This window comes from Ambystoma mexicanum, chromosome 6q (assembly GCF_040938575.1).
Source record: "Ambystoma mexicanum isolate Mex_15411 chromosome 6q, UKY_AmexF1_1, whole genome shotgun sequence".
Classification (NCBI taxonomy): domain Eukaryota; kingdom Metazoa; phylum Chordata; class Amphibia; order Caudata; family Ambystomatidae; genus Ambystoma; species Ambystoma mexicanum.
In genome coordinates, this window is record NC_090937.1 from 487,677,235 (window position 1) to 487,693,548 (window position 16,314).

The following is a 16,314-nucleotide window of genomic DNA, read 5'->3' on the forward strand; positions in this document are numbered from 1 at the left end:
AGGACAGTGATTGGTTAAGAGGGGAGATAGTTTTTTTTTACTCTTTTTTTTATTGATGGTCACATAAAGATACACGGCACCATTGCACAGTTCATTTCCCATATAGAACAGGAGTACACTATTCAATGCATTTTTACGAAACAATATTATGGTGACAAGTCGTCATCAGTAATTATGTTGCACAGGTAGACTCTAAACGGGCCCCAGATGTCTTTGGGTCTGCATGTCGCAGGTTGGGTCAAAACAAATTGTTCCTCTGATTCATTGACGTGTGTCAATTCTTGTTGGAATTGATTCATACTGGGTGGCGCAGCACTTTTCCATTTCTGTAGAATGCACATGAATGTACCTGCCTGTAAGGGTTTGATGCGCATCAACAAATAAACAAACAAACAAAGGAGATACACCCACGAGACCGAATCAAATGCTTTCTCAGCGTCGAGGGATATGGCCACCGCGCTTCTCTCAGGGTCTATTTGCGCCATCACAGCAAAAAGTCTTCGCAGGTTCAAGGCTGTAGATCTCATGGGGATAAACCCGTTTTGATCAGGATGGACCAGGGTAGCGACTGCCGGCAAAAGCCGATTCGCGAGGACCTTTGCAAATATTTTGGCAGAGGCCTATAGGACAATACATCCTGTGGTGGTCGCCTAGGTTTAGGGAGTACAATTATTATAGCCTCTCTCATAGTCGGGGGGTAATATGTTACTCTCGAGGGCTTCCACCCACACCTGAATCAATATCGGAGCAAGTTCCTCGTGAAACTCTTTGTAAAATTCGGCCCCAACCCGTCCGACCCTGGTGCCCTGCCTGTAGCCAATGCCTTGATTGCTTTTGTAATCTCCTCCATAGTTACCGGTTGATCCATTGCTAGGCGTTCTTCGTAGGGAGATTAGAGAGGGAGAGAGCCACAAGATATATCTTAATTTCTGCGAGTGTTTTCTTGTCTTTATTCGAATATAATTCCTTATAAAATTTAACAAATTCCCCATTATTGTCTTCATCCCTGAGCAGTACCTTTCCTTGTGCCGTGTGTATACTTGTGATCTGAGTAGGTTGTTTATCGTGATTAAGTAAATTGGAAAGCATTCTACCAGCCTTGTTAACCTCCCCATATCTACATGCTCGTATAGGGGCTGCCACATATCGGACCTCCCTTATAACCAATTTCTCAAATTCCTGAAGGTGTGTGTGTGTATGTCGGCTAGTAATTCCTTATCTTGCGTGCTTGTGTATGTTTTCTCCAATGCATCTAGTTTGCTCTCAATAGATGACAACTCGGTTCTCACAGCCTTCAGGATACCCGTAGCCTTGGACATCAACACACCCCTTATCCAGATCTTGAAGGATTCCCACACTGTTGAGTATTTGTCAACCGATCCCACATTGTTACACAGAAACTCTGCAATTTCAACGTGGAGTGTTTCTACCATCCCTGGGTCTCCCAGCATTCCACCTGGCATTCTCCACCTCTTGGCCGGACTTGGGGCATTCCGGAACAGTAGTTCCAACAGCTGTCACGACCCCTGCCCTAGGCCTGGATTGCCAGGCGGGCTACTTCTAGTACCCCCATCAGGCCCTCAAGGGCCTTGACATTTGCCCCCAGACTCTCTTGGAGTCGGTCCTGGCGCCTTTGGCGCCAGGCTCATGTGCTTAAGCAGTAATCTGGGCCATAAGGGCATTGCGCAACAACATGGATGCTTCCACATGGCTCAGTTCCTGAACTGAACTATGCGGTCTAGCATTTTGGGTGTGGCAGGCCCAGAGACACCTGGGATGCCTGCAGGCTATATAAGCCACGCCCGGACTCCAGTACATGCTTGGTGTTACTTTGCAATCCAGCAACGTGACGCTCATCGTGTTCAGCTGCATCTGCGAACCTCGGAAGAACAGCATCTGAAAAACAAAAGGACATTGTGAAAAGCAGCAGCTTACCTGTGATTCCACCGCAAGCTGCCCTCCGCTCCTGCAACCATCATCCAAGGTACATCGAGCCGCCCGGATCGTCGAATCTGCAAAAGGAGAGAAAAGGACATTAGACATTTTGCAATTGTGCCGGCAGCTTACCTCACAAGTCGCCCATCGACTAGCATCGCCTTGGGACTTCTTGCTCCAGGTGAGCACCGCAACCTATGAACAAAAGACAACAGGTTAGCAAAGGCAAGGCATCATAGCGCTGCCCATAGCGCCTACTTACCTCATCAAGGCGCTCTCAAGACACCATCACCTGTCGGCGAGTCCCAATTCAGCCAACGTTCCAGAGCGAACTTGGGCGCATCTAAGGAGAGAGAAAGACATTATTTAAATCCAAGAAAGGCATATAGTATAACAGTAATAAGACCTACCTGAAAGACTCTAAAGGGCTTGCATCAGTGAAGTAACTAGATCGCACTCGCCCACAAAGGACAACGCGCCCCTGCCAAGAAGGCAGGATGGAGAGCATGCCAAAATCTATAACAAGGTGAGGAAAGGTCCGCAGAGGGGCTGCGGGCATACGGGGTGTTGGGAGGCTCTCAACCCAGTTGCCCAGTCTTGAACATTGCCCACATGTTTTCCAGGCAGAACTTCTCCGCTGATTATACCTGGGAGCGGCTGAGAAGGGCACCAGAGTCCCCACAGATGGGTGGCGTCCCCGTGGATACCAGGTGAGCGTAACAGCACTGGGGAATGGTCTGATAATGTTCGAGGAAGGATTTCACACCTTTCCACTACATCCGTCATAGACTTGGAGACAAACCAATAATCGATTCTGGTCTCAGAGTCATACACAGAGGAATAAAATGTGTATCGCCTGCCACCAGGATGAGTCTCCCGCCATGAATCCACCAACACAAGTGTGATAAAATATGCCTCAGATTTAGTACTGTCTTGCTTGGGGCTCTAACAATCTTCGAGGATCTTTCAAGCACCGGGTCCAGGGCTACATTGAAATCTCCTCCCCAAAGAACATTAGGAACACTGAGTGACACAATTATCTGATATATAGCCATGTAAAAAGCAGGGTCTTGGATGTTGGGACCGTATGTGTTGATCAGGAGTAGTTGTTGGGCAGCAACCTCCCCCCAAACCATGACATATCTACCCAGATGCTCAACCTTGTGACCTCCCACCCTGAACCCAAGGCCTGGATGAATAAGGGTAATTACCCCTCTAGACTGGGATGAATAGTTTGTGTGAAACCTTAGGGGACCCCACTTAGGCAGTATGTGAATGTTACTCGTTCCCACTGTATGGGATCCTTGCAGCATTAGGATTTGGGGATTATGCCTGGCAATGTAATTGCCGATTTTCTTAACTTTCATGTAATTGTTTAATCCCCGTACATTCCACATCAACAGTTTAACCTTTAACCCATCACCAAGACTCTGAGATTGAACATTTGACATTTTCACATTTAACGGGTTTACAGTATTCGTGCAGTTTGATCGGCGCCAGTCTCAATGCAACCACGATTTTACTTTTCAACCAACAAGTTACCTCCATCGACTTTCATCCTGAACATAGCTCCATAAAGTGGCAACAAACCCGAACTTCATACGACCATAAGTCAATTCTAGAGCTGAAATCTCTCACCCCCTCGCCCCCTGCCCCACCCCACCACCCTCATCATCACCCCCAACTTGACGATGTGTCCAACCAAACTCATGGAATATTCCGAGGGTAGCCATGTTGCTTCACATGGCCGCCGATTAGGTCCTACAACTCCACTTGACCAGATTGCCTGGTGCCGCTTAATCTTTAACTTATCTTGACTCCAGCCCTAGGGATGGTTGACTCTTGTGTGTTTCTTAGTCTGCAGGTCTGGGCCTATTGTTTTGTGCCAGTCTGCCCCCTCTGGGAAGAAGGGGTATGGAAGTTTCAATGTATTGCATAGCTTCGGCTGGAGACTCAAAGAAATGAGCTCTTCCTGCATGTTGAATCCTCATTTTGGCCGGGAACATCAAAGCAAATGGGATTTGGCGTTCTCTTAAGAGCCTCTTAACTGGCTCGTAGGATCTTCTGCTTGCCTGGACCCCCGCAGAGAAGTTTGGATGGATGTGTATGCGATTTTCTTTATATTGGAGAGTACCCGCCTCTCTTGCCTTTCAGAGGATTGTGTCTCTATCCCTGTAATTGAGGAGTCGTGCAATTGTAGTGCGCGGTGGTGCGCCTGGTTTAGGTGCTGGTGCCAGTGTGCGATGTACTCGCTCTACCAGAAAGTGTTCGGAGAATGTCTCCGGACCGAAAAGGGATCTGTGCATTGTCTCGAGTTGTTTTTCAATTTGACATGGATGTTGTTTCTCCTTGAACGCGACTCGAGATCCTCGCATTTATGCTGTAATTTCACCATGCTTTCCTTAATTTGAGTGATGTCGCTGCTGTGATGTGCAATGGTGTCTTCATTAGTGCTTATCCTGTTTTCGGTTTCTGTTACACATGCACTTTCTTTCTCCACTCTAGCCTTTAAAGAGCCGATGGTGGACACTGTGTCATCCAACTTCGTATTTACTGTGCAAAATCCGTTCTGCACTATTGTAGTTAAGTTCTCCACATTATCACCAGACTCTGTATTAAGGGCCTCGTTAGCGTCAGTGTGGTTGTCTGCCACTGTTGCCTGACTCTGACTGCCCGTGTAGGCGTCCATTGGGCCTTTCTTTTGTTTTCCCGGAGTCTTGGCGCCTTTCCCCGACTTTTGTGGTTCACCCCATAATGCTGTCGAGCCGATTTTCTGAAGCAATACAGTATATTACTTGCCGCATTTCTGTTTGTCGTTCACTCTTGGTCCTTATATTATGTCACAGCCCTGGAGCAGGATCAGATTCAGGGGTCAGAGGCGTTATGTGTTCACTCCATGGCGCACCATTAGCCAGCACTTGGCATTCACGGGTGGACTGTGTCCCCCCACGTATTGCACTTAAGGATTGCCACGTTTGTGGTACTTTATAGTTCTGTGTCGTTTGGGGGCCTCTCAGCCGTTCGGTCTGCAAGTTGCTTTCATATGTTTAGGACATCACCACTGACTGGTCCCCTGAGCGGGGTATATATCTGTGTTTTTGTCCAGTTCAGGGAATGAGTAATGCCAGGGTGTGCCCCCGGAGGTCTTATGGCGCGTATTAAAGTGCGCTGAGCATCCTGCAGACACCGCTAGAGTGTGGACTCCTTGCCCGGGAGTCCCACAGCGGTCCACACAGTGCTGCCCCAGGAGGTGGGACGCCGCTAGTTTTTGGAGGCCTTAGGGGGGCCACTCCCTGGACCAGGGACACGTTCCAATCACCCCAGAGTGACACGTGCTCCGCCGGGTCTTGCTGACCTAGCAGCGTGGGCAGATTTTATATGCCGGATCAATGGAAGTTGTCCTCGGGTTGGCGCCCGCCGCCCCTCTCGGACAATTATGTGTCTTTGTGGCCCCCCCTCCGCCATACAACCATGCCTCCTTACTTGGCGCCAATACCTATGTCGTTGCCTCCGAGTCTCTGTGCGGTCTTGTGTCGCAGACTCTCTGCCCGCTTCGCCCCGTAGTATGCTGCAGGATCTGTGAGGGGCTCTCTGGAGCTCAGCGGCCGCGGACCACCACGAGCTGGGGCCGTGCTAGAGTGTATGCTGGTTCGCCTGGTTTCTCCGTCCGCCCGTTCCCCGGCCGACTTCACAGATAGTCGCGTATCTCCAGTCAGGGTATTGGGCACGGGCTGCAGTTTCAGACCCTCCCATCTGGGGCCTCGCTCTCTCAGCCGTGCCAGCTGCTCTCGAGTAAAACTCCCCGGTGCTCGGCATCGGCTCGCTTTTGCCGCGTGTGTCGGGTGATCTATGTGCCACTGTATCTCCAGCGTTTCTAGTCTCTGAACCACATGAGTTCACCCGACCCACCACGGGTAGATGGGCTATCTGTCCACACAACGTTTGGGCTCAGCAGGCAGGGCTGAAACGGATATTCTGGCGCAGGAGCTCTGCAATCAGGCGGCCATTCCTGTCATGCGCAACAGCACCCCCCACGCCCCCGGGAGATACAGTTTTAAAGTGAAAGTTAAACTTTTTTTTCTTTTACCGAGTATCCCCAGCATGACTGGGAATATTCATGAGCATGTGAATGCATGCCAGACCCATGCTGGAGAACAATAGTTTACAGGTAAGTAACTTAAACCATTCTTTTATTGGGGTTCCACACCCCATTCTTAAAGGTTTCGGTTAGATCAGTATTAGTAAATGTCCACTTCCCGTCCCTGGAGCGCCCCGGTACGAGTGTTCCTTTTCTCACACTCACTGGGACTTGTCTGCTCCTCTGGGCATCTTCCTGCTTGCCTCTGGCTTCCACTTTCCTCCCAGGTATACGTCGAGAGCTCCAGCGAGCAGCAGTTGCTACCGGTGAACCTCACGGCACTGGCCCACGGGAATCCTGAGTGTTCTGTGCTCCCCAGCACCAGCTGGGAACATATGGAATAGGGCACTGCAGGAGCTCTGACCTTCTCACGGACATGCTCGTGTCGTAGTGCCTCTCACCCCTCTGCAGTACACAGCGTCCTCTCCACCGGCTCCTCTCCAGGGTCGGAGTCCAAAAGCGATGGCCTCTCCCTGGCCTCCTGAGAGGAGTATCCAAGGGGCATAGATGGGAGGATGCCCTGAGGTTCTTCACACCTGGGATCCCCCTGTTGCCCTGGCCCTGCATGGTGTGATCAGTGCCGGGAATGGCGTTAAACTAGGGTCCAGTTGTGTACGCCAGCATAGTCGACAAATAGTCGGGGAGGGCAGATGATTCCCGAGGTAGGTGGGAGAGCGCTCTGGGTGCACCCTTCTCAGATGACATATGGCAGTTCTGCGCGCAGACGAAAAGGGTTGCAGTTAACAGCACTTTAAATTGATCCACTTTATAGACCAGTTCTACCTAACTCCAGCTGCCTCCATAGGTTTTTTCTGGAGATGGCTGATTCATGGCGGAGATGCAGTACTTCAACAGCCACATTATGCATCTAGCGTGGGTTTGTCCCTGTATACATACTTTCTGGACCCAGGTCTTTGATACTATTAGTGGGATTGCAGGGGAGGTGGTGACGCCCACCCAGTGGTTGCTTTGTTGGGGTATATGAAGGAAATGGCAAAGCATATTAGGCGTCCTATCAGTCTTCTACTGTTGCTGGCACAGATGAGGGTCACCATGGTGTGGGGCGGGTGTCGCCCCCCCCGTCGCATGACCTGTGGAAAACTGACATTTTGTACTGCCATGATGTGGAGTTGACTATTTCTCCACATTGCATCGTTCCGCCAGGCTGAAGAACATCTGGGGACCGTATGTGGCCTACTTCATGTTGGATCAGCACGACTTCTTCGGCAGCCCCGGAGCCTTGTCTGATGTATAGCTGTAGTGATTTCGTCCCCCTAGATTTATCTATTCCTATCACTCAGGGTGGGTTTGTTAATTACAGCTGTTTTTCCTGTTTTTATTTCTGTTATGGTTATATAAACTAATAAAAAGAGTTTAAAAAAAAAACTAACCAATAGTTTGTTTGACCTGTGTGAAAGTTTCTGAAGTATAAACATTACTTTCGATACAACATGAAAATGACATTAACTTGTTTTATTGATGCGAGTTGTGTTTTATTCCTTCCAAAACAGCAATTTGAGATGGACTTGTCTGAAATTGAAAAGGGTATGGAAGGTATATTGCACGCTCTACAGGAGGAAATTGCTTCTAGAAAAGAAATTAAGCTATTCTCTTCATGCACTGAGAGTAATGTGGATGGGCCAAAACTTACTGCAATGATACAACTCGAAATCAATCGGCTTGCACAATTTATTCAACTTCAGAATGAACAAGTCAAGGTAAAAAACACATTCTTTTGGGAGAGGTATTTGCATTGAAATCATATGTATAAAAGTTCCTCTAGCAATGATGACATAGATTAGTGCAGCAGTGAGCCACTATTTAAATGTTCAACTAATTTTGATTGTTTAACGCATCTTGCTGTCTCCGAAGCATAAAAAGTATGTTACATTTTTGGCACACTGTTTTCTAATTATTTGTATTGTACACAAAATGAATGTAATCTTCTCAAGATGCATAGCTTTGAACATATTAACAGCAGCAAACCACAGTCCTGCAAGCGGTACATGACATAAGCATCAATGTGATAGGTTTCCCACTTGCCAGTTGGCTGTGCACGTCAAGAGTCGTCAACTGGCATAAGGGGATCAGCATGTTCTAAAGTATGGTGTCTTTCCGCCTTCGTAGGAGATGTCCAACAGTGCAAACAAATGTGTGTGAAGAAGTCTGTCGGAATTCTCAAAACTGCTTTCACTTCAATATTTAACTGTCTTTAAGTACAGAAAACGGTCTTGTGTTTTACCCTGACATTGAGTTGCAGGCTGGAGATGTCCTAGCTGGTAACAACTCTAGACATCTCCCCAGAACTAGATTTCCTGGGAACTTGCACACTTCTGAGGAGTGTTTGCCAGGGTGGTTGAAGCCTTTGACTGGCTACTCCCCAACCTTCATGCATGAATTGAAATTCAGTGATGCCCTAACTGAGCCTCCTAGTGGAAATCAATCTGTACCCTCCAACTCTAAAAAGGTGTGTTTTAAATATAGTTCTACTTTGCGAAATAGTCATTTGTTTTAACTCATTGCACACCTGTCAGTGTTTAAAGCCCTCATTCTCTAGTAATTGTTTTCCTGACTGTGCATCTGGTTTTGGAGTCAGACATAGACTCCTATCATCGCAAGTTCTTTTCATCTGGCAGTCTTTGAAACTGAACGGCTAATGTCACATCTAGGTTAGCCAGCTACAATCGCACCTTGTGTGAACTACTCAGTTCCTAAGACAGTACATTTTAATAGTTCTTCAGTTTCCCACCCACACGCTCCTCTGTGTATGGAATTCGGGAATTGGGGATATTGAGGATTTACTGCTTAGAGCCCTTTAATTATTTCGGCTCTACATGGTCGGTTGATGGAAACTTCCTCTATATGAAAAGCTTGGTTGAAATTACCCAATTGCATGTTACACCCACTGTTCCCTGTCTGGTCCATGTTTAAGATGCATTCATGGAATTTGACTTTGATTGAATTTGTTAAACAATTCTGTTATTACCAGGGCAAATACAAGAATTCCTGAAGATTCTTACTGGGATTACTTGGAGGTACAGAGGGGCAATGGTGTTTGTTTGTACCAACTACATGTCATTGTGACAAATCACCTCAATCCATAGACAAAGATGCACGGTTTATCATGCTTTTTAAAATTACTTTTCAAGAAGATTTGGATGAGTTAGTCTAAGGGGCTCCCATGACTCTCTTGGCCTCGAAGTAGGCCCCCTCCATCCTAGCCCAGGCGTCACTAACCCCCACAATGTTACCGATGTTTCCTGTCTGTCCTCTCTTATCTGGGAGGGAAATCTGAAGTCCATGACCACCTCTTTCTAGCGCCTTTAAGGGATATCTAAATGTTGCTCTCCCTTTTGTCAGTAGCCTGATTCTACGTGGGGTTCTACACTTGTCTCTCTACCTCCTTACTCTCTCTTTGTTTCCTTCTCCTCTCTGTAATCCTCCTGGTCTCCCTCGCTCTCAACTTTCTCACACTTCTTCCTTCTATGTGCTCCTCTCTCCTTCTCTCTTCTGCCACCATTGCTCTGCCTATACCTCCTCCTCTGTCTCCCTCCATCTACCTGCACCCATTTCCCCTCACCTCGCCCCCTCACTAACCCCTGTCTACTCCTTGGTCTCCTGATCTTACACTTTCTCTGGCTGTCTCTTCTCACTGCCTTTCCCCTTCTTTTCCCCGCTATTACCCCTACTCCCAGCTTTCACTTTCTCTTCACTCTCCTGCCTCGCACTTTCTTTCAATCATCTTTTACACCCACCCTCACTGCACTCAACTGGTATCAATCTATCCTACATAATTCCTTAACTGCTCTCCCTCAGAACACTGCTAGATTCCTCAGCGCTCCACTCCAATGTTTGCCTCTTCTCTTCATCCATCACCGCTCCATCTGATCTCACACGAACACTTTTTTTAATCGCCTCGGTGCTGGCCAGGCTTTTATAGCACATCCTAGCCCCATGGATCCCATTTGATTTCCTGGTCACATTGGCCAATCTATTGCTAAGATTTCTACGTGCATTGTTTTCATTTCCATTTGTGTTTTGGGAGGAGTTCTGTCTCGCTCTCCTGTAGTCCCATCTCCCTATATTTTTTGTTGTTGCTCCACCATTCCCCTGAAGTCTGCATGGGGGTTGGTATGTAGGTGTTGGGATTCTCGTTTCTGTTTGGCATGAAAAATTGCAGTCAATTCTAATTTTCAATAGCTCTTTGTTTTTATTGGGTATGAAACACCAAGACCGGATCAAGCCTGTAAAACGGCATAACATCACAGATGCTCAGTCAACCTTCCCTGCCTGCACCCCCACCCACAACCAAGTACTGAACACTAAACAATGCTCTCCCTTCATCCCCTCGTGCCCCCCTCAAACTCCTACCTGACCTCCCCATCCCTCCTGCCCCTTGCAGCCGCTCCCTTCACCCAAACATAATTTATGCTCTACTGAGCCTTAATTTCCAGTCATGCTTCTTTGTTGTACTCCCTCCATTTCCCCCATACCATCTTGTGTTTCTGCAGGCATCCCCTGTTATTCTAGACCAATTTCTTCTGGCCCATTGATCTACCCATCCACTCCTCCTGCGCCTGCAGAGTTGGTCTGCCCCTCTCCCCCACCCCCCATTTCCCCATAAGAGTCCATTCTATTTCTGTTCTCGTTTCTATTCCCCTAGTTCCTGTCCAGATTCTTTATGTTGCACCACAGTACATTATGGGAGTTGCTGTTCTGAAAAGGTAAGGAACACTGGCGAGGAAAAAAGGCAATTTTCGTTTGAAAGGGGCAGCAGTACCAGCAGACATATGCAATGCACATGTAACTGCCCCTCCCACCAACTCCCTCACTCCTTCTCTGGGGTAGGATCGGCTCTGGCATATATCCTGGTAGGCCACCCACCCAATGTTGGCTGGGGTTCCTGTCCCCACCACCCACCCCCCAACCCCCACCCCATGGTCAGTGCCATGACCCTGTAACATTAAGCAAAATATCTGTGCTTGTATGTTATACAATCGTTCAATGACATTTTCCTATTTGATGATTAGTCTTTTGCTTTCTACAGGCTATTCAATCTGTAAAACATTGCCATGTGTTTGGCTACAGCCAGCCAGGTATTTTACATTGCAGCTGTAACAAAGCTGAAACATTAATTTCCTATGTCTGTTGTGTGTCTGTCCCAAAAACGTGGCTTCTTACAGTAGTGAAAAAGTTGTATTTACAAGATGGATATACAGCATTGTTATTTTGTAAATGGACATAGGCTATAGTGCAGTTTGCTCTTGCCAAAGGTATCTATCAAATTGATTAGTGTTCAATGCAGTGGCATTGTAGGGGGGTTAGGGCTTCAGTGTTTTAGCCCATGAGCTATTTGTGTGTCTTAGATGGAACAATGTGTATAGGTTTTGATGTATGTCTATTGCTTTGACATTTAAAATTATTCTTAGAATTCCTGAATATACTATTGAATTTGCTTTGGATGTTGTGAATGAAAATTCAGACCTCATGTCCACTGGCATATAAATTCTGCCTAAAAATGTTCCCAGCTGACCAGAAATTATGCAAAGTGCTGCATACTGTCCTTTGTACAGTGGATTGCTATGTTTTGCCATCATCACAGGTGTTTCCGTTGGGTCATTAGATGCGCACCTCGGAACATCAGCCAAAAATCCAGACAAAGCTACTTAATAGTAGCTCTGATGGCATTTGCTTGTCTGACAAACGCTGAGTCAAATTCAATACCTCCTAATCCACCAAAAAGGTTTTTGAGGTTACCTACTTCGAAGATGCAGCATTTTTTGTGTGTGGCTACCTCTTTACTGGCTTGTCTCTACCACCGAGATGAAGAGAAGAAGGCAACATTCACTGTTACAAAAGTGATTATTTCTAATGGATGGCGTCGTCCTACAGATTCCTCATCTTTAAAGTCCTATTCGCTGGCTCAGCTGGCATTGGGACCCTTTTCACCCAGTAGAGGACCTCAGTGTCGGCATCGTCAGATGACCCGTTCCTAGACTCTGGATGTTACGACAGTACAAAAAGGGTACATGACTCATGAACTCAGTTCCTTTATTCAGCACGATCAGTACTCTGCTTTAGGAACATTTCTCTACTTCACAAATATGTTTTTCTGCAACGTACCATCTTCATAAGCTTGGGGGTTCAAGCGCTGCAGGGACTGAAAGGTTTGGATCCCGATCCTCACATTATGTGTATGGTCTTTGGGGAAGGAGCAAGAGTTCTCGTACTGTGGTTCCTGTCCTTATTAGGTGCCCCAAAGCCCCCTACATATGCCCTGCACGCACACAAATCCATCATATAGCTCCTAGGGTTCACAGTACCCCACAGTCACAGGATGATGGATGGAGATGGACCACTGTAGTGTTGGTTTGTTTGTTTGTTTATTCTTTTGTTAAGCGCACCAGACTCGTAAGTAAAAGGGCGCAGCAGTGAGGAAATGCAAAGCTTACAAAGTTGCGACATAAGCACAGGATACCATATGTACATACTTACAAGATAAAACAAAATACAAAGAATAATGGGAGCAAGTAAAAAGTGGCCTATAATTACAAAAATAAACACTCAGCACTGTACAGAAATATATATTACAAAAGTAAGACTCTTCATGTATCACTTCAGTTCACATGTAGACTAGATAGCGCACAGGAAGGCTAGAAAGCACGTTATCTTTGAAGGTGACGCCGAATACACTGTTAATGCAAGGTAAAGAAGGTCTCTTCAGAGAGAGGCCGGTTCACAGCAGGTACAGAGAGCTAGGGGTCAGTGGCGATAACGTGTTTTATAAAAAAAATTCTGAAATGTATGTAGGGTTGGTCAGCTCTCAGATCTTGAGGCAGTGAATTCCAGAATTTAGCAGCCTTTACAGTAAAGCTATTGCCACCAATGGTAGTGAGCTTATATGTAGGTATGGTCAGACAATTAGCATTCCCCGTTATGGTAGGTCTGAGATAGGTTCTTCTTTGGAGTTTATCGATAAGGTATCTGGGGGCTATGTTATTGAGGGCTTTGTAGGTCAAGGAGAGTGTTTTTAGTTGTATTTTATTGGATGTGGATAACCATTTATGCTGGCGTCTCACAGAGGAGATATGTGTTTTTTTGTGTATGCTTGGGGCTGCTCTTAGAGCATTGTTCTGTAGTGTTTGAAGCTTTTGGATGGTGGATTTGTTAGCACCACTGTATAGGGCATTACAGTAGTCAATTCTAGAGAGTATTCGGGCTCTGGCCAAGATCAAGCAATTATTGTCGGAGAGGAAAGGTTTACCAGCTCTGAGTAGCTTGCAGGTGTAAGCAGTAGAGGAGGTAAGGGATTTACCCTGTTTATCAAAGGATAGTGTGGAATGCAAATAGAAACCAAGGGTTTTTACATCCTTCGAGACTTTAATGGAGTTCCCATCAATATTAAAAGAGGAAAATTCTTGGCCTAGTTTTTTGATGTTGGCCTGTGAACCCAGAATTATTAACTCAGTCTTATCATTGTTCAATCACAGGCCATGAATAGCCATCCATGCTTGGATGATAAGGTCAACTTTGTTCACTAATCCAGTGTCTGTAGTGTAATCCCCAGAAAGCGGGAGGAGAATCTGAGTGTCATCTGCATAATTAGTGTAGATGACACCCAGATTGTCCAGATCATCAAACAGTGGCTTAGTGAAGATATTGTAGAGGGTTGGCGAGACACAGGAGCCTTGAGGTACACCACATAAGATAGGTGTTGGGTCAGCGGCTGCCGACGGGGAGAAGACTCTCATGGTTCTCTCACTCAGGAAGGACTCAATCCATTTGATGGCTCCAGAGGAGAAGTGGGCCGCAGAATCTAGGTGTCGACAAAGGACCTTATGACCAAATCGAATGCGGCAGAGAGATCAAGTAAGAGCAGGAGTACTGTCCTTCCTTTGTCTCTCTGCTCATCTATTTGTGACTTTAGGTCAATTAGTGTTGTCTCTGTACCGTGTAGTGGCCGGAAACCAGATTGTCTATTTCGTAGGAGTTTATGCAGTTCAAGGTATTTATAAGTTATAAGTTCGTATTCAATTGCACATGCCCGATGGCTGGGACTGATAATCGAGTCGAAGTCAAAATATGTGAATCAAATATATACAGGAACTGAGCGGCTCAGTCGCTGGATTTGATTCACATATTTTGACTTCGACTCGATTTGCGGGTAATCACCCCTGCATCTCATATGTGTGAACATTTCATGACGCGTTGCCTTGAAGACGACGCAAGTGTCGAAACATGTGTTGGCTGTTTTGTATTTCATTAAAATACTGTATTTTGACTGTTGTCATATAATTCAATGGTGTAAAGCGCAAAAACCATCCCCCCCATTCTCTTAACTCGGTATTAGAAAGTGGTCTGTCCACGATTACGGCAGGATGGAGGAGATAGTAGCAGAACAGTTAAAGTCTACTATCCAGTCCAGTATTCTTCCTTTTATGTGGTTAGGTTCATTGACTTTTTGGGAGAGGCCTAGTGCGTTAATGGTATTAACTATGTCTGTTGCGTTTTTATCCGTTAGGTCATTAAAGCCTAAATTAAAGTCTCCTAGTAGGATTAGTTGCGAGGTAGGTTTGAGGTTGTTCGAGATTATGTTATGCAGATCTTCCTTGATGTGTGGCTGGAGATGGATGCAGTTTCAAGATGGCCGCCACCAAAGTTACCAACAGCATAGGAAGACGGCAAGTCTCGTGAGACTTCCCAAATCACGTGCTTCAGCTTGGATGGGCAGGGCTATTTAAGCCCTAAGCACTGCCCATCCTCAACCACATGCATAGCATTTAGCATCCACAGCTTCACCAGTTTGTGTGAGCCACTTTCTCTTTCCAGCCCCTTACCTGAAGACACCACCATTATTTCTCCACTGCCGCCTGAAGCTGTCATCAGTCTGAGGCCCAGACGAAGAGCAACGCACCAACAGCAAGGTCATCTCACCTGCATCTCCTCATGTTGAACCCCTTCTGGAAAGTCTGCATTCACAGTTTTGGGTCCCACAACATCGCCTCCATTACATGGACCTGCTATAGAAAGAACAACATATTGAAGGTGTAGTTTTGCAGGCAACATATCGGGACATAACAGAAAATAAACAAGTAAGAGAGAAACAATATATTTTTATTTGGCAATGCCATTATCATTATGATAGAATACAATGAATAATGAAACATTTAGATTAAAGATATAAGAAATCATGATCGCCAAAGAATAAAACAAAGTATAAAGTGTTCATAATTTCTGTTTTTTTAAAGCGGTATACCAATCTTTAAAAATGCTGCTTTCACAAATTTGCATATATTCCTTAAAACGTAATTATCGTTGACACATAAAAGGAACAGCATTGCCTCGGTAGTGGTTCTAATTTCAAACCTAAAAATGGTCCCTAAGCCACACTCTACGAATATTTATTAGATCTTTACAAATCAGCATATAATGGAGTAGGCTTTCGGTATACCTTGAACCCCATACACACAGCTTTGTTTTTGCAAACCAACTCATGCGACCCCTCACGGGCAATACAATCAGTCGCATCATTAAAATAAATCTGCAATATTCAGAAGCCAGCTGCTTTTTGGCCACACTTTAGAATACTAATTGGGAGGCTGAAGGAAGTCGACTACAGCTGGACTGTTTCGTTGTTCCAGTGTCGCAACTGGAGCAAGGAGCTTCTGAACCCACCATCACCATGCACTACAGGCCACGTCATCACCAAAATAACAGGGCCAAGGGAGGTCTTCACATCACCAGCCTTCACATATTCTGGTGCACCCTTGAGTGATAACTGTGGTCAGGGCACTAAGGGTTGTGGGTTGTCATCGAGATGCTCCACGACGACCCCGCAAGACTGAGACAGGGGAGCATTGCATCCTGCAAAACAAGAGGTGATGGCTGGAAGGTTTAGAATAAATCTTAACCTCTGGCATTGCTCTGGGCAACCCTCCAGACCATCTGCCAAGCCATTACAAAAGGGGAAAGACCATATGCAAATCAGGATTGGTCCCACCCCCAAAGGGGTAGTCCAGCCGGAACTGCTAGGTCGCATCCCTTCTGCACGAAACCACAAGCATCCCCAGACATGTTTCAGCCTTGTTGGGCGTCATCAGTGAGGAGTAGCTTGGCTCTCTAGGCCCAGCAGACACGGGACCCACGTCTGGGCATTCATTTTCCCCTATACCCCTCCCTCAAACCTCCCCTAGTGGCCCACTTCAACGGCCCACTCTCTCTACCACCTCTTGTCTCACCCT

General features: G+C 46.3%; 1 protein-coding gene across 5 annotated transcripts in view; it reads left to right on the top strand.

Moving 5' to 3' along the window:
* Positions 1-16,314, top strand: part of CENPE (centromere protein E) — a 2,471,681-nt gene that overhangs the window by 2,164,385 nt on the left and 290,982 nt on the right. For all 5 annotated transcript variants that reach the window (XM_069630970.1, XM_069630968.1, XM_069630972.1 and 2 more), the window contains one exon: positions 7,585-7,791. In XM_069630970.1, the coding sequence (XP_069487071.1) occupies positions 7,585-7,791 (207 nt within the window). The remainder of the gene's footprint in view (positions 1-7,584; positions 7,792-16,314) is intronic.